The 19,546-nt window shown below is 41.4% G+C and overlaps 1 protein-coding gene across 1 annotated transcript; it reads right to left on the bottom strand.

Annotated features, from left to right (window-relative positions):
* Window positions 1–377: 377 nt before the first annotated feature.
* Window positions 378–16,572, bottom strand: vwa7 (von Willebrand factor A domain containing 7). The gene is made up of 17 exons (XM_080428780.1): window positions 16,496–16,572; window positions 14,801–15,077; window positions 14,486–14,719; window positions 13,721–13,817; window positions 12,333–12,467; window positions 11,765–11,960; window positions 10,815–10,984; window positions 10,029–10,141; window positions 9,263–9,379; window positions 8,459–8,665; window positions 7,129–7,261; window positions 5,213–5,365; window positions 4,798–4,890; window positions 3,815–4,092; window positions 2,184–2,320; window positions 1,653–1,812; window positions 378–1,278 (listed from the first exon to the last, which is right to left on the bottom strand). Exons 2-17 carry the CDS (start codon window positions 15,038–15,040, stop codon window positions 706–708), a joined length of 3,036 nt encoding a protein of 1,011 aa, XP_080284906.1. The 5' UTR covers window positions 15,041–15,077; window positions 16,496–16,572; the 3' UTR covers window positions 378–705.
* Between the last annotated feature and the right edge of the window lie 2,974 nt (window positions 16,573–19,546).

The following is a 19,546-nucleotide window of genomic DNA, read 5'->3' as shown; positions in this document are numbered from 1 at the left end:
CAGTTGTGTACATTTTCATTGTGTTACATTAAGTTACCTAGCTTAGCTTATTTGGTCCCATCTTGCCTTGCATTATATTAACCTTTATATTACCTGGCTTTTGCGAATGACAACTGTAGCCTTCAGCTTCAGAATGTACAGAAAAGTGGATGAAGAATTGTTCAGTTTTATAAGAGAGACATGGCTGAACATGAAATTGGCTCAGCATGTTTCATGTAAAATCTAGTTTTTTTGTGAAATCAACATTTAAATAGCCTAACTTATTTAAAAAAAACTATTACATAGTTGATCTTAAAGTGTAGGGTTCTTAGCCAGGTACTACTGTACCTTAAAGCCAATGTATAATATGCACAATTTACAACATTCACAGTAGGTCTGTTTGTTTATGTGTCAAAGCAACTTGTTCACAGATTGGCAGGGATGGTGGAAGTTCCAATGATTCAAAGTATGACCTGGAACTGTAGCAAAATGCAAAAAGTACCATTCATTCATTCATTTAGGGCATACATACTAAACATACATATTTTTTCTAGTTTTGAAAAAATAAAGAAAGAAAAAGTGTTTCATCAGCTTGGAGAAATGTTTTCTGCTTTCTCTTCAATGTCTGCAATTGTCTGTTATTTAATTCTTTCCTGAGGGCCAAATGTTGAGTCTGTAGGACTCCAATAATGAACACACACAGAGTACTTTGACATGAGAAGAACATCACAATCCTACTACAGACCAAAAGCACAATGGAGTCCATAGCAAGCTAGCTAGCAGCAAAACCCAGCTGGCTAGAATTGCCTTTCCAGCGCCGTTCGTTTCTTTGAACTTGTCTGTTAGCACCCTCTGCTGGGGAGAGGCCAAATGGCAGCGCCTCATGTTCCCAGCTGCATCCCAAACCAGGAGCTCTGCCTGAGGAGAGCAGCAGCTGGATGTGTACCTCACCCACAGGGGCTGAGGGGATCCTTTCATCCATTCAGACACATTGAGAGGGGCATCTCCTTTCTCTAACCTGGACGTGTGGTGGTGGCTCCCCTGAGCTGTCCTCTCCACCTGTGTGTGGTTTGGGACGGAACTGGGCTTAGCCTGTTCTTCCATGTTGTCCTGTGGAAGTGTGGGGCTTTGGAGCAGGGTGAGAACACCCTCACCCTGATGCAGCTGGAGGAAGGCCAGGCCAGAGCGCCCCCTGTCTGCCACGGCTAGGGAGACACTCCAGCTGGAGATGGAGCACTGGGGAGGACAGGACGACTCCACTCGCATTGTGGAGCACGATGGAGGTGACATGTCTGGATCCTGTGGCAGAGAACATTGAAATAATAAGCAAAGGACAGAGAAAAATGTTTCAAACTTTTTCAATTCTTTCAATAATATCTCAAATAGCGTGCGTTGTCGCACTCATTTTGCATGACACCGTCATACAAAATAAGGGTTCAGTGGTTAATGCAACAATATGTTTAAGTAACTCCAGCTTTGATTGTTAACGGAAAACCCATCCCTTCAAAAAGTGCCTCACATCCCACTTCTATCCCATTAATTTCATAATGTATCCTAGAGTTACATTTTAGTATAAATTGCTCAGGATTAGAGCCTCAGCAAAATGGCTATAAAGTAAACGTAAAGTCCAAAATGGAAGTGTGTGTCAAATGACTGCTTAATGGATGCCTCACCGGAGGGACCACGGTCAGGTAGGCCACTGCATAGTTTGAATCAGGGGAACCCTGGGCACGCACAGTCAGTGTCAGGGTGACTGTCTCTCCTGCCTCAGCTGTGGCAGGTGTGTGGAGATTCACCTGATCCCGAATAGACCCTCTTTCTGAAACAGGGAAGCTGGGGCATAGAAATACTAATTTATAAAAAAAACAAAAGTATGCCATTACATGTTCAAAAATGTTGTGTTGCTTTTAAAATTCTAATTTCTGTTCAGCATTGTTTGAGTTTCTGTGTTTTTCTTGTGCATCGCAAATTCTGTGGCATTCGCACAACAAATCCTTTTATAACTGGTGCCACAAATATTGCTGCCGTTTTGAAAACAAAACACTTCAACTTGTCATTTGGATGCTGTTCTGATTTCACTTGATTTGACTGAAGCCAGAAGCAGGTGCTCATGTAATTTGCGAAAAGCATGAGGAAATAATGGCACAAGTGAACCTGCGGTTCACCAAGGGAAGTCAAATTGAATTGATGGCTCAAAGCAGCACCTGTGTGGTCCTCTCTGATGAAGATATCCACGGTCATCATCAGCGCTTAGATCAAATAGGCGGGCTGGACCGTGGTTCTGGACATCAAAGCGTACCACGGTGCTGTGACCAGGCACCAGACGTGGGAACGAGAGCACCTACAACAGAGAGAGAGAACAAGATACACACTTTAAAACTCTAACCTCATCAGTGGTGGAAACTAACTAAGTAGATTTACTTAAGTACGGTACTTAAGTACAATTTTGAGGTCTTCGTACTATATTTCCAATACTTTTACTTCTACTCCATTACATCTCAGAGGCAAATATTGTACTTTTACTCCACTGCAATTGTTTGAAAACTTTAGTTACTACTTACTTTTCAGATATAAATTATGATATTATAAAACATACATTAACCACTTTAGCCCTATTTTATACATAGGCTATTTGAAAATAGCAGATCTACAAGCTCACAACGCGTCGCATCGCGACACGTTGTGAGCTTGTAGATCTGCTATTTTCAAATATTTGAGTACTTTTACTTTTGGTACTTTAAGTACATTTTGATGCCAATACATTTGTACTTTTACTCAAGTATTTTTTTTATTCTGGACTTTTACTTGTAACAGAGTATTTTTTATATTGCAGTATTGGTACTTTTACATTTGAGTACTTTTTCCACCACTGAACCTTATGTCAACAGGCCTTCCACAGTACATGTGGAAAGCCTGGTTGTCATTCAATTAACCAGTGTGATCCCGACTAGAGCCTGCCTTCCGTTTCCGCTAATCTGCACAATTTGCATATTCATATTTATTCTAGACCCAGACCGGATAAGCAACATGCTAAATTTAGCCCAGCATAGTAAAACCCCAACATTAACACAAATGTTATTGTGTAGAGAGAAAGTGTAGTGTATGTATATTTATAGCACATATTTATGGCATTTATGTGAGACATTTTTTACGTTTTACATTCATTCATGCATTCATTCAATTGTATAAAATGAGACTTAAAATGTCATATTAAGTGCTGGTATCATATCGTATCATATTATCGAAGCCGTCGGGCAGAAACCTTGTATCTCCATGTCTCCTTTTTGTTTTGTTTTTTGTAAATTAATACTTCTTCTTCTTACTACAATAAAACTAAAAGTAGCTCAAATCTACAAGCATGTCACCATGCATTGTGAGCTAATAGATCTGCTATGTTTACAATTTTTTTTAAGTGAAAGTGGATTTTATAAATACTTGAACCAATGAAAAGTATGAGCTTGTGACTAAATAACTCCATTGGATCCATTGGAATCTTTATTTTCCATTTTCTGAAAATAAACGGTTTTGGACGTATAAGGTTTCCACCCGACACTAGTGAGTGACTATTTAATACTAGGATAAGGCTAAGGATAATTCCTTTTAACAGGTCCGTTCATGAAAGTCCTTGCGGTCTTGTTTCCAATGAGGGCCTGTGAGCAATTAGGGGTTAAGAGTCTTGCTCAGGGACACATTTTATTTCATCGACACATTTGCTGGCCTGGCCTGGAATCGTACCTGGGGCAACCAGGGCCTCTGGCTCCCTAGGCGGGCTCACTAACCACTCAGCTATGGCCACCCCCTAAGGAGATCATTGTTTTGTTTTGTCTTGGCTCACCTGTATCTGAACGTGGGTGGGCTGTATCATCTCAGTGGAAGCCCTCTCCAACTTGTTTCCTCTCATGTCTTGGCCAGTCAGACGGACACAGAAGGGAACTCTGGGGACCGAGTCCATCCGGCCCACCAGCTCCTCCACAGAGTAAGAGGAGGAAGAGGAGTTGAGCTGCACCTGCAGGAGGCTCTCCCCATTGGCTCCCAGCAGTGTCACATGACTGAAAGAGACCTCCTCTTTGGGAGCTAGGCCTGTAACGGCCAGCACCAGGAAGGTTGGAACACCTGCGAAAGCAGACCCATGAGAGAGAGAGTTATGACACGCTTTGATCTCGCCGCAAAGCGGGCCGCTATGGGCTATAGTTCCAAACATTGGAACTATCTCATTGCGATAGAACGAGCATTTCCGCATTCCATTCTTACAATAGAGTACAGAAGTCCTGACGTCACTCGTTCATCCCCAGGTTCGTAAAGTAATTTCTCTATGGAGAATAACATTGGGTCATCTTAGAATCGTCTCATATAAGAATTTTGGTCCAAAAATAAACAAACTGTCTTGGCGATATTGTCAGGGAGGAGGTTCTGTATCGTTTATGATAGTCAGTCACTTATATTTGATACAGTCTGTTTCTGGCGAAAATTTAACTAATTCGGCGGAAGTAACATTAGCGTTTTCTCACTGTCAGTTGATGCTTCATATCCATAAGAGTAAAACCGCCACGGTCATTTGTTTATTTTTGGAACACAGTTCTTATTTGACGCGATATTAAATACGTTTATGGGGATTCAGAATGGGGGTGGAAAACCGCGAACCGGGTAGACAAACCTAGAATGTGTAAATTACGTCAGACTTCGGTGCTCTATGGGAGTCAACGCTAGTGTCGTCACTCTCATATTAGAAAAGTAAAGGAGTGGCAGGAGTAATATTTCTATTTCAGTACTAATACTAATACTAATGAACTATGACACATTAATATGATTATATAATACCTGCTATTGGATGTCCCTCCATTCTGGCCAGACCTGGGTGTGTCTCATTGGCTACAGTGGCAAAATAATACAGGAAGTCCACATTGCTGTCACCTGTGGATGCAGAGCAGATAACATTCAGTATTTAACTATGCAATAGCCTATTGTGTAAGTATGAGTGTGTGCACGTTTGTGTGCGTGTTTGCATGTGTATATAAAATTACAAATAAAGTCTGCACACTGGCAGTCAAAGCTTTATTAACGTTTCGACTTAAAAGTGTCTTCTTCAGAATGAAGCATCAAAGACAAGGTGCATGTGTGTATGTTCTTTACATTTGCCCCCAGTTGTGAGAGGACAGATATAGGATTTTATTTTGTTAAACAACAGTTCAGAAGATTCTGAACGGTTACGTTAACAGTAATCACATATCTTTACCTATAATATTGAAGGTGAGGTGCCCGTCAGCCCTGGCTTGGAGGGTCCATTCCCCCGGCTCTATAGGAGAGACCAGGCTGATGCGATGTAGACCTTCAAATCTCTCCAACTCTGCCAGAGGACCCAGCTTATTCAGGGTTGACTGGCTCTGGCCTGAGAGGGATGTGAAAAGTACAGATTTTAGATAATTCCAAGAATGGAGCATAATTAAATGGTGACCGAAATACTGAAAAAGTGATATTGAGTGTGTGTGTGTGTGTGTGTGTGTGTGTGTGTGTGTGTGTGTGTGTGTGTGTGTGTGTGTGTGTGTGTGTGTCACCAGTGGTGTAAAGTAACTAAGTAATTTTACTCAAGTACTGTAGGCCTACTTAAGTACAGTTTTGAGGTATTTTTACTTTACTGGAGTATTTCCCATTTTCAGTACTTTTACTTCTACTCCATTATAAAATATTGTAAATTTTACTCCACTACAATTATTTTAAAACTTTAGTTACTAGTTACTTTGTAGATTTTGATTATTATTACAAAATATACAGTAACGACTTCAGCCCTATATACATTTCGGCCATTTGAAAATAGACACACCTGTGGACACCTGTGGACTACACCAGGTACAAATGACTTTTTGTTGCACTCCCTCATGGAGCTACTTGCGGATTATACTAGGGTCAGTCCACCCTAGGTGGACACGCACTGACCTTTTGCACCTTAATCCCATGTATAACGCACTGACTTTTTTTTGTCTTTTTATTGTGCTCTTTTCCTCTAAGCACCTTAACGTCCATATGTATATCATGCACAGTATAAGTATAACATGCACAGTATACATACATTGCTGCTATGCTCAGGCACCTTAGTTTTTTTTTGTTTTTTATTATCTCAGGTACTTTGTAAATATGTAGATAACTTGTCTGGCCTTCTGTTGCTCTCTTGTTTTGATCTCCTTCCCACTTGCCCCCCACCCCCTCTTCTTCTCCCCCCCCCCCCCCCCTCTTCTTTCTATGGAAACTAACGTTGCGATGGGAATGATGTACAAAAACGAATTTCACCCACTTTTTTACCTTGTAAACCTGTGATGTGACAATAAAACTGATTCTGATTCTGATTCTGATAGCCGATCTACAAGCTCACAATGTGTTGCGATGTGATGCATTGTGAGCTTGTAGATCTGCTATTTCCAAAATATATTTTCTTTAAACTTGGGACATTCTGCATAACAAGTATTTTTACTTTTGGTACTTTAAGTACATTTTGATGCCAAAACTTTAGTACTTTTACTCAAGTAAATTTTGAATTCCGGACTTTTACTTGTAACAGAGTATTTCTACATTGCAGTATTGATACTTTTACTGAAGGAAAAAATGTGTGTACTTTTTTCACCACTGACGGTCACACATGCAATTCATATTGCATTTGTGGTATAGACATTAGACAATGCAAGCAGAGGCTCATGACGAATCCTTTTCTTGGGGTTGTGGGTTGTGGCCAGTGTCGACATGAGGGCTGATATTAAGGTGTGTGTAGTGTGTTTACTTATGTTGGAGTGTTGTGTGTGTGTGTGTGTGTGTGTGTGTGTGTGTGTGTGTGTGTGAGAGTGTGTCTTTGCACTGAGAAAAGCGCTGCCAAAATGCATCCGCATTGTATGCTGCCCATGCCCGATCATAATAAAAAGTACCTAAAGGCCATTTTGTGAGTACCTACTTGTGATCTTTGTGCTTTGATGAACTTGTTCTGAACCGTGTGCAGCCAGTAAGACTAATAGGTGAGACTTGAGTTGTGCTCGCATTCTTCTAAAGTTGTGTTACTGCATGTGTGGTATTCTATCATACACACAGTCACACACAGTAAAATCTTCATTTAACTCTGAGAGCACTGGACCCAAATGGACCCGTAATGATGTGGCCCCTCTGTTATACCTGATGGGCTGATGAGGTTATAGTGCATCAGTTTGCCGCTGAGGTGCAGGGTGACCGTCTTGACAGCGGTGTCCACTCTGAATGAGTGAGAGGACATAGAGTCAGCATCACTCTCCACATGGAGGAGGGTCACCTGCAAGGGAAAGAGACAGAGGTATGATCCTATCTTATCGTATACATCTTATCTCATCTTGATAACCTGGTTCTCAAACATTTTCATGTCAAGTACCCACAAATGTACAGTATATGTATTTGGCCACGGACCCCCATCTGAAAAGAGGGTTGTTGTGTTTCAAATTCAAGATCCCCCTCCTCTGAAAATAGTAGATCTACAGTGGTATAAAATAGCGTTATCCATTTCGGTGCCGGGCTATGAGCTTGTTTATCTGCTTTTTTTTTTTTTATCGTGAAAATTTGTGCAAATCTTTGAATATATATTTCTTAAAGCGAACATTTTTAACTCAAATCTTTGCTTCTGTGGATTTTACAAATATCTTCTAAATCCTAACAGTTTTTTGAAAAAACGTTTTTTTTGTGGCTATAGATGGGTTTCCTGTTTGTAAACATGAGAGGATGATGCGCACGCAGTGGAGGGGTGAGCCTATAGATAGAGGGCGCTATTACCCGCAGCAGCTCTAGTCAAATGTAAATTCATAAAAGAAATGGTCTTCACCGGGTTTAATGAAAGTAGATTAAATTATGCAGTTTGTAATATCTTCTTTACTCAATAAAAATGATTTGTCGGAAGTTGGATCTGTTTGTATATAATAGCAGCATTATGCCTATAATAGCAGCATTATGCCTATCTAAATCCCGAACACAACAACAGAGTGAAGAGCGCTTCCGGTTCGTTCTACCCCAGGCATGCGCAGATTGCGCACTCTGCTCTGTGATGACGTCGCGCGGAAACCCATCTATATCAGTGGTCCTCAAACCTTTTTCATGTCAAGGACCCCCAAACTGATGTGTATTTGGCCGCGGACCCCAATCTCAAAATAATGTTGTTCCAGGGACCCCTCCAGAAGCAAAGATCTGAGTTAAAAATGTTGGCTTTAAAAAATATATATATATATATATTCAAAGATTTGCACACGTTTTTTCAAAAATAGCAGATCTACAAGCTCGTAGTGCGGCACTCGGTGCCGCGCTATGAGCTTGTATATCTGCTATTTTTGAATAGCCAAAGAAATCTAAAATGACACAGATGCGTTCCCGGTCTTAATGGGTTAACGTGGTTGAACTGATTTTGCTGGGGACCCCCTGGAAGCCCCTCGGGGACCACTTTGAGAAGCACTGCTCTAGAGGTGCTGATTATGCTGCAGTAGGCTACCTTGTCAGGGGCTGTGTTGTCATCCACGATGGCAGAGACCCTGTGGATGTCAGCGTTGGTGGTGAACACCGTCAGTCCCCCCGATACGGACGACAAGTTGGAGTAGAGAGAGAAACGGTCAGGAGAGAGAGTCTCCCTCCTCACCCGTCCCCTCCTCCCTCCTCTGTCCATTTTGTGACTGGGGTCTTCAGTGATGAGGAACGTCACCTAGATAGTGGACAGTAGATCCAGGTAGAACAGATTTTGAACAGATTTTTTAAAATTTAGTTATTTTACCTTTATTTACCAGGAAATCCCATTGAGGTCAGAAATCTCTTTTACAAGAGTAGCCTCGTAAACCCATGCCTTTTCTTTGTTACAAAAGAAAAAAGTCTGGGGGAACCATGCAGGAACGGTGGTTTCGAAGTGGGAGTGAACCTTGTTATCTCCTAACCAATCAGAGTGCAGAGGGGCGTCGCTCTAAATTTGGTGACGTCAGCGTGTTCCGTGCACAGGCCGGGGGGGGGGGGGGAGGGGGGGAGGGGAGGCGGGGACATAGATTGGTGAAGCAATAGGAAGCGGCGCTGGAATCCAACCGCCTGGGTTTTGGATCCGCCCTTCAAGACCATCGATAGGGCTCGCTCTTTCAGGCTATTACAAGAGTGACCTGGCCCACGGAAGTAGCCGTATCAAAACACAACAACACAAATCACAGCACATTAAAATACAACATAATGCAAAATATAACATAAAATATATATACGGTAATCAGTCAAATCTGTAGAAAAGTAGCTGAGGGTACCATATTGACTACAATAACGTTACCTTGCTTTGTCTCTCAAGTGTCAGAGCCTTCACTGCCTCGAACATGTGGGCATCTTTGGGGGAAGCGTCAGTGAAGACAAATATCTCTGACAGAGGTGGGCTGTGAGTGAGGGCAAGCTGAGAGAAGACATCAAATTAGCGACTTGCGGCTTATATTCATAAACAATGTGACAGACAATGTGAGATGAGAGACACAGACCCCCCCCCCCCCCACACACACACACACACACACACACACACACACACACACACACACACGTACGCACAAAGCGGTTAGAGTACATGTTCAGTGTCTGAGATCTTTAGGCACTGTTAAGCAGTATGCCTTGAGGTTCATAACCAATGTTATGCACGGTATATATTAATCATTGCATTGTACGCTGTGGTTGAACGGTAGCTTGGTAAACCATCCCGTTCGTGTGAATTCACATGATAATATGAATTCTCTTAATACATAATATAGATTAAGTCACTGGTTGACATTTGTTTATAAAGCCATTTTGGGTATGTCCCCATCACACTTATAATGTGACGTCTTTATGACACACATCACTGAATCAGAGTTCCCAAGACTGTCAGTGTGATGGGAGGATGTCTTTTTTCCTTTTTGTTCAGTGATTATCTGTAACTTTCTTGCTACTGTCTCTTGGCCAGTTCACACTTGAAAATAACATTTGGAATCTCATTGTGTTTTCTACCTGTTAAAGAATGTTTAATAAACAACACTGTTTATACTTGGTTAGTATGTTTTCTTTAGCATGCCCACCTGAATGGCAGAGAGACACATCTCTGGCTCATCTCCTCCTCCTAGGGCCATTAGATTCTCCATGTGGCTCATGAACTGTTCTGGATCATCAGTCTCGTAGACTGGTCCTACGTCTGTAGCATGGGGTACAAATTGACTGTGACAGACAAGTCAACTTTGACAAACATAAACCTGGTACTAGGTTTCTCAGTCGGACTCATAATACATTTATTGAAATGTTGCCATAAATGATCAATTTTCTTACTCAAAACAGCATTAATTGTCAAGACAGGAACAAGGAAGAAATAAGTAACCTTTATTTGGTTAATCAGATAGAGGCGATAGCCTCATGTAGACTAACACACATATTAGCTGGTTCTTGAGGGACGTACATTATGTGCTGAAAATCTGGGGTGAAGCCTCTGACAAGAGTAAACCCTCTATAGACTGAGTTAGCTCTGTACTTGGACTGCTTTTTATCATCTATAACAAATCTCTTTGAGAAAAAAGAGCATATCTACAAGCTCACAACACGTCAACGCGTTGTTGAGCTTGTCGATATGCTATTTTTGGCTAATATTCCCCCCCGAATATGGATGCTGGGGTTCAAGGGGTTAAAGTGTTTACTGAAGGACCCTTTAATTTTTTTTTCAAATCTCCAAATTAGTTTTTGTTGTTCCTTAACGTATTTAAGGACCAAGTTAGCATTTCAGCTTCTGCTGTCTGTGGACGTCCTGGGTCATTTACTATTGCTACAATTTGGTCTCAGACCACGGCCCTGTTAACTGACAAGGGCCACAACCTCACCTGGGTCATGGAAGGGCACAAGCAAAAAGGTGCCAGACTGCCCGGGGTTACTGGCACGGCTCTGGATGATGGACAAGGCCCGACGACGGGCAGCAGTGATCTCTTCAAACATGCTACCTGTTGTGTCCATGACAATTACTAATGCAGGAGGCTGCTTCACACTAAATAGCCTTTTAAGGAACAGGAAACATAAGACAGGAGAATCCAAATCATAAAATAATCAGTTGGAAATGTGTAGTTTTGTTTGTACTGAAATTGACTTGGTTTGCACTTCACCAGTCTGTCTCGTTTTACTCAAGTGTGGATACAGACTTAAAGCGGCACTATGTAACTTGTTTTTAATGAATAAAAAGTAATGATGTCCAATCTGTATGGTAGAGTATGTTAATACAATATGACTTGTACAATTTGGGTGGTTGTATTTTGTCTCCCTGCTCTTCTATTGAGACATTTAGATTGTGTCAAAAGTCATGTCTCACCTAGACACAGGATCTGACACAAATTTAGATTTTGATTAAATAAATCCCCTGAGCAAGCAGGCAGGCTCTTTTAGCTCAATGGTAAACATTTCAGCACTTGTGCAGGAAACTAGGTTCAAATCCGGGGTAGAAGAGGAAAGTTACATAGTGCAGCTTTAAACAAAGATAATTATAAAAATTGGTGGTTGTAAGTGATGGTGTGGTTCATTTAAAAAAAGATAGGGGTATGTTGTGCGTCTACTCTTTTTAAAAACAATGTACATTTATTGCATTGTATTACATATTTTGATGATTGAGGGCAATGCTGACTATATATTGTATTTAACTGCACAAACTGCCTAAATCCTCAACTAACTAACAGTGCTCTAGGGAGTCTGGAAATTGAGTTTTTGACATTTCTGTACTTCAATATTCTGATTTCTTACCAAGGAAATCTGTATTAATAATGTGGTTCACTGACATGAATCTCACCTCAGGAAGCTTGTTTGGCTCACAGTGTCTCGGAGGTCCTTTAAGACAGCCAGGGTGGCCTTGGCAGCCAGCTTAGCAGCATCAAAGTGGAGGTAGTGGTGGGGGGAGAAGAGGGGGGAGGTGCTATCCTTGTTGATGCCCCCCTTGGCACCTTTATGGCGGCTACTGTCCAGTATGCCCCCATGGCTGCATTTGCCTGAAAAACAAATTGCAGAATACCTGTAGGCTTTTGCTTATCAGTGTTTCAGTGTTTTAGTGATTGATTTGAGGGGTCAATCATCATGCCTATATGTTCCCTCAGCCCTGAATTCCCTCAGTTTAGGATTAGGGTTAGGGTTGCTGGGGTTATGGTTGCTGCGGGAACATATAGGTACGCTCCCAATTTGAGATTGTTTGTTTTTGTGTTGATAAAGATCTAAAACTATCAAACAACAGCAACAAAACCAATTTTAATCGGATTTAGTTTTTCAGCTTGTGATATTTCTGGCAGGGCAGTCCCAGAAAAGAATGTCCACAAATCGTATTTTTTTACTGTGAGAAATTGTCCTTATACAGTACTTGCGCTAACCATGTGGTTTGGAAGGGTAAGTGCTGAAGTAGCCAGTGGTGAGCAGTGGAGCGTGTTGCTTTACGTCAGTGACTCTGGGCAGGAGGTTTCCTCTACAAGTGGCACTGAAGCATTCCATACAGGTGGGGGTATCATCTAAGGACACAGAAGAGGTTATAGTGTTGTCGTTATCCACTCCTGGCTTGGTGATCCAGAGCAGTGGTTCTCAACCTGTGGGTCGTGACCCCCAGGGGGATCCCCACATCGTCACCGTGCTAAACTAATGGCCTAAGTCATTTTTTGAGGAAAATTATATTTTTGCCTAAGTCAGCTCCTCATGATACTGGCCACCTCTGGTAAAATCGCCCATCTCCTAATTGAAAAGGATCATGCTGTTCACTCCCCTTTTAGTATAATGGCCTAACTCCCTAGTGTGACTTAGGCCAAAATAGGCCATTTTTTTGGCCTAAGTCACATGCTTTTGTGACTGGGCCATTAGTTTAGCAAGGTGACGACATGATTTTTTAGGGGGTCCCCAGATGACAGTGAGGTGACAATTTAAGGACTTTTAAGACCTCAAAAATTTAAAAGAAAAAGACCGTTACTGGCACTGCATCAAAAGTATTCAACAAATTATACTATAAAACGGTCAAACATTGGCCAAATTGTCAAATAATATAAGAAAGGGGCAAATATTGTGAAAATAGCCGAAGCTCACAAAGCTTCGCAACGCAAAGCATTGTGAGCATCTGTGGAACCGAGTCAAACTAGATTTAATGCCTCAGCTCCTATACATTCCAAGTGCTTGTCAGGGTGGGAGGGTGGGTGGGGTCCCCAGTTCAAATATGATTATTTAGTGGGGTCCCCAGTTCAAATATGATTATTTTGGGGGTCACGGCTTGAAAAGGTTGAAGCTTATCCAGAGTATTACAGGTTTTTATCTTAATTTAACAGGGAAAATACACATGAATTAACATCACATTACATTGCATCACTCACTATTATTGTGACGTAAATGTAGCAGATTTAGCTAAAAGGCAAAAAAAAAAATACCTGGTAGTCTAGATCGTGGATGTATTGTTTACACAGGAGTTTAGATATTACAGCATCAGCCATTATTGTAGTGTATGGAGCCATTGTTGCTCTACAGGTAACTTTGCTTGTGTTTTTTATCATAAAACATCAAATTATTACTTGAGAGAAGATCTCCTTTGAGAGCCTCAGAGGATTTTGGCCAGAGGCTCAAAGTACCAGAACTCATATTAACATGACTATTGAATAACAGCTAAAATATATATGTGCCATTTGAACCGGAACATTCCTTTTCTTCAATTCTTTCTTTTTTTTGTGTGTATTGACAAAATACTGGACTTAACCTGACAGTGGTTAATACCTTCTGTGAAACTAACCTTTAGCTACAGGGAAGGCAGGCTCCTCAGGCTGTAGTAGGTGGAGGTAGATGGAGCGCTGGCCCATCTCCACCCAGTTACTGTGACTGTAGAAGTCCTGATGTCACATGGAACAGCGTATAAGAGACAAAGCAAATACTGTGTATACTGTATATGTAATTGTCTGTCAAGTCTCGAAGTCTGTCAACTAAATGTTTTCCCACTCCGCTTGTACGTTGCAATCATAGTGTAATACACTTTGTTCTCAAACTTTTTAAAGTCAAGGACCCCTATATTGATTGATGTATTTGGCCGCGGAAACCCGTCTGAACATGTTTTGTGCCAGGGACCCCCATAAGCAAAGATTTGTGTTAAAAATGTTCACTTAAAAATATATATATATTCAAGATTTAAAAGAAAATAGCAGATCTACAAGCTCATAGCACAAACTGGCCCGCTATGAGCTTGTATATCTGATCATTTTGTATATCTGCTAATTTTCCCGGATCCCACTTTGAAAACCAATGTATAATTGTCTAAAGTACTTTGTTATATTATACTGTAATATAAGAAAGCACTTTAGACAATTATGCACTCAGGCCACAGTGGTTCAGGAGGTAGAGTGGCTGTGAGAACCCGAAGGTACCCTGTGTTCACCGTCATGTCGAAGTGTCCTTGAGCAACCTAAACTTTGTGTGCATGGGTGCATGTAATGCACATTGTAAACACGTTGGGTAAAGATGATATAGAAATGCGCTCACTATACAATCACAGTTTTGTTTGTACCTGCAGGGAGTGTAGAAGCTGACCCAAGCTGTGACGGGCTCTCTGATACTCCTTGGCCCGTAGCGAGAGCAGAGTCTGAGCCCAGAATTGCCGCAGCATCGCAATGGCACTGTCTACACGCTCCGAATCAAAGTGGTACACCGGGTCAGACCTGGTGGAGCTCAGGAAGTCCATGGCGGCATTGGACTTCACCACCTCTCCTACGGCTCGCCAGAACCCACGACCCAGTTCAGTCTGGAAAAGACAGATGTTGATTAGTTTCTCTTTTACTGTCATCAATAGTAGACGTTCTATTACATGCCAAATGCGCTTCACCTGTTCTTTTGCATAGCTGTGCTGGTGTTTATTGACGCTCATCAGGGTCTCCAGGGTGACATTAAGGATGGCCTGCTCTGTGATGTGCTGGTGTGTGTGTGAGTCCCAGGATAGGGTTAACACCCGCGACCAGAAGTTGGGAAGGAAGCCTGTGCATGGTACGACTAACAGAAGGTAAGCAAGAGCAAACCTGTGGATCCAGTCCCCTTTACCCCAAACTCTTCCTCTCGTCTGTGACATCACTTGCTGGGATTAGGGTGGATGGATGGCATCACACCTGTTGATGGGTGGTATAATCAGATAGTCTTTCACAATGCAAATGCTGACACAGTACACATCTATTGGTGTCTAATTTAGTGGTATGCTGCCATGTTTGAAGTTTGTATGAGAAACCATTTGCTATTAAAGGATTATGTCCCTTCACATATTTCCCTAGAAATTAAATTACACAAAACTCCATAACATTACACTTGAAAGACACACAAAGTAAGTCAAAGTAAAAAATTACAATGGACATTAATTATCTGTCCCATATGGGAGAGATTTTGGGAGAGATTTGGGAGATTTTTTTAATTATTAGTCATGACGGGATGAATGTCAATAATTTTACAGTTTATTGTGTTCTTTATAGGTTAGTTTGCAACTCAGTTGACATTTGTATAAAACAGTATCTAAATAAATCTGTTGTGGAGTTTCCTTGCAGTGATACTTCGACTATCAGTATAGGCTATTTGTTGAAAGCCTCTATGTTTCGCACCAATTTGGTCAGTTTGCTCCAATCAGTTGATCTTTTGTCCTTGTTTGCCTCCTCCTCTGTCGTGTTTCTCAGCGTCAGACCCTCCTATTGTCCTTTGTCATCTTTGTGCAGATACAGTACAATACTTTGGTCCTTGTTCTCATGGGCCGGGCCTTTTCAGGGAAAGTGTCTGAAACAAAGCCTGAAGCTTAAAAAAAAGCTGTGCTCTCTATTCTGCCACCCTCTATTCAACAAATCAGATTAAATTAATTGACTTGTGAGAAAGAATTTAGACCTGAGCTATTGTTTTGGTGCAGCCTGTCTTGTTATGGTTCATCTTGTCCTTGTAGCAGCTAGAGTATATCTATGGTTTGCTCCCTGTGCTCGTTGGCATACCACCGGCATGAGTGTTATTGTACTTCTCCCTATGACATCATGTACATTAAAGCATATCCATCACCACCTAGAATATTGTCTCAGACTCCTCTTGCCTCATCAATTACTGATTGATCCAGAATTCCACGACAATTGGCCCTACCGATTGCTCATGATCAAATCTAAGAACAGTTATTTTTGGCGTTTATAAATGTACAATGCAGGGGGCTTCAAAACAAAATTGCCCTTTCTAAATAGAAGCATACATATTAAGTGCACTATAGATCATTGGCAGCAACTGCTTACTGTATGCCTGTCAGGGAATCCGAGCATATTATACAGTAAACACACTCCAAGTATAACTTCATAAAAGTTAAGCAATAGCAGTTATGGTCATCATATTAATAACCAAGCTTAGCTCCGACTTCATTGCATGTGAAGGTGTGCATAATCATTTACATCACTGTTATTTATTAATAAAAAATGTAAATATTTTAAGCCTGCCCTGTATTAGTAAAGTAACCATATAGAATTGCATTCAAGTAGGAGGAAAGATATGTATATATTTCTTTATAAATACTCACCTTAGTTTGTCCTGTTTCTTAGGCTTTTACTTTCTCTTTAAAATGTGCTGTGATGCAGCACGTAGCTATGCCTGCAGAGGAAAGCCACACATGTAGTAGCTTGTCACATAGACCCAACCTGGCTGTACGCACGGGAAGCTGCGGTAGTCACATTTGCATCTTGAAAGAGTGTTATCGACTCTTCATTGTCTGCCTGTCCTTGGGTTTTGTGTCTGGCCTTCCACTCGTTATGAAAACACATGAACAAACATACTTAATTATTAATGGAAGAAGCTTCATTTTGAGCTCGGAGGAATGTCTGGTTGACACCTCTTGGGGGTGTGTGAGCAAGGGGCCATAAGTAAGGCTGAGGACAGCCCGCCATGCCCCCCCCAGGCTTGCCCCCACCGCTGTCGCCTCCCATTATAGCATGGTGCATTGGCTCGCCACAATAAGGCTGCATATATTACCAGCCATCATGGTGTTCAACTGAAGTTATCCCCACCACCCCATCCAAGCCATCCCAACCACCCGTAACAACCCCCCCCCCACCCTGTACTCAATCCTTCACTCTCCCTCTTTTCTCACAAAAACAACAAAAAACGTTTAGGCTGGCTTTCACAATGGCAAACACCCCCTCCCTCCCCATCTTTCCCACTAGTTAGCCACCATTCTAATGGCAGTGTAAAGAAGAGGGGGGGTGGGTGTTGCTAGCCAACGCTAGGCTTGGCGATGTACTTTAGTCTGTTGGACTTGATTGGGTTAAGAGGAGATGGGGTGAAGGTTTTTGTGTGTGTTTGAGGGAGTTTTACCATAGATTGTTTAAAAGTTATAGCCTATAGGTGATACATAACAGTGCTTCTCAAAGTGGTGTCTGGGGAACCCCAGGGGTCCTTGAGGGGGTACCAGGCCGCCCCAGCAAAATGAGGAAAGGCTTAATTTGATGAGAGAATGTATAAGAATTGCTATTGAGATCATAGGTTTCACTCTTTCCACTGAGATACCTGATGGAGGTCAGTTGAACCGAAACATTGTACTCGCAATAAAGTACTTTTTCCCCTTTTTTACTCATTCCACTGTTACTTCCCCACCTACAGTAGGCCTATATCAGACATTGGTCGAATTCTATACTAAATCTAATCTAACAACAAGAATGTTCTCTTATAGGGTCCCTGGCACAAAGTATTTTCTAAAGGGGGTGTAAGTGTCAAATGTATCGATTTGACATGACAATGTTTGAGAACTACTATAGAGGATGATAGTTCTGCAATGAACATATTTTGGTACAGGAGTGAGGAACAGACAGATAGGCAGAGACGAGACAAAAGAAGCAGTTGTTGTTGTTTTTTGCTCTAGCTGTGGCTACGGTGTGCTTCACCACAAACCTGCTTCATCAGAGACACAACACTTTCCCTTTTTTTCTGTCTTTTTTCTTTTTTTCTTATGGTCCTTTTTACTGTTACTTTGTGGGTCTCTGTCATTGTCTGTTGAATCTTGTGTTGTACTTACTGTTTTGTAACTGGCTTTCGGGAAAGCAAACTAACAAAAATACTTTCAATAAACAGATGTTTAACCATTTAAACCCTCAGCTTGGTAAACCAATACTTAGTTGGCCCGGGTAGGCTCTGTATTGTTTCCCTTTAAACCAAATTTCTTCGCTGAAATGTCTGACGTTGTGAGTTTGTAGATCTGCTATTTTCGGTGAATGCTCCCCCGAGAACATTTGCAGAAAATTTGTTCAGCTATGCTGCACGGCTTGGAAACGGTGACGAAAAGACAGGAGGCGGAGCTGGAGGTGGCAGAATTGAGGATGCTAAGATTCTCATTAGGACTGACTAGGAGAGCCAAGATCAGAAATTACTAGAGGATCAGCCCAGTTTAGAAGGTTTTGGGATAATGGTTTGACCATGAGCAGAGGAGGGATGAGGGGTACATTGGGAGAAGGACGCTGAAGACGGAGCTGCCAGGCAAGAGGAGAAGAGGAAGGCCAAAGAGGAGGTTTATGGATTCAGTAAGAGAGGACAAGCAGGTGGCTGGAGTAACTGAGAAAGATGCAGAACACAGAACAATATGGAAACAGATAATCTGCTGTGGCGACCACTGATGGGAATTAGCCAAAAGAAGAAGCTGTTCCCCCAGATATATATTAGGGTTCAAGTGGTTAAAAAAATAGACTCGAAACTACAGAAAAATGGAGGGAGAGACAGACTGAGAGACTCTCCCAAGCTCTGATATAAATGACCCAGGAAGCAATTGCAACAGGGTTCCAGTTAAAGGGAATCCACTTGGGGGTACGACGTCAAATTAGGGAGAAAGTCAGAGATATCTAAAAAGGTTGAGGATTATGAGAATTGAGAGATGATTAAATGGGGAGTTGTACAGCACAGCGCTTTATGTTTGAAAAAATTCTGTTTGAGAAGTTCTAGCTTCACTACACTGGCTCCCGGTTGTTTTTAGGATTGATTTTAAAATTCTTTTAATAGTTTATAAAGCTCTAAATGGTCTGGCATCTTCCTACCTCTGCCTAGAGAGATATGTTACAAACCGGGCCCTCAGGTCTTCAAGTGCTGACCTGCTCGAGGTGCCTACAATGACATATAAAAAATATGGTGAAGCAGCATTCTGCTTTTACGGACCGACAGTGTGGAATAAACTCCCATTACACTTAAGACAGGCAGCCTCTGTCGATAGCTTTAAAGCACAGCTCAAGACCTATTACTTCACTCTTGCTTTTAGCTGATTCTTTGGTTAATTTTTAATTCCTCACTGTATTGCCTATTTTAATGTTGTTTTATGCTTTTGCTTTTATTTTATTTTATTTTTGTTTGCTTTATTGTTAAATTGGTTCTAACTGTAATTGTATTCTTGCTCTGTAAAGCACTTTGAGCTGCATTTCATGTCATGAAAGGTGCTATACAAATAAAGTTTATTATTATTATTATTATTATTATTATTATGTTTGGAACTTTAGTTTAAACGTGAACATACATGACATTTAAGTCATATTAAGATAAGCAAGAACTTAATTTATTTGGATATTTACCTGAAACGTGAATATACATGAGATTTAAG

Source organism: Gymnoscopelus braueri (genome assembly GCF_963280865.1).
Source record: "Gymnoscopelus braueri genome assembly, chromosome: 5".
In the NCBI taxonomy this organism is placed as follows: Eukaryota; Metazoa; Chordata; class Actinopteri; order Myctophiformes; family Myctophidae; genus Gymnoscopelus; species Gymnoscopelus braueri.
Note: the sequence above shows the minus strand (reverse complement) of the source record. Positions and strands in the feature narration are given on the sequence as shown.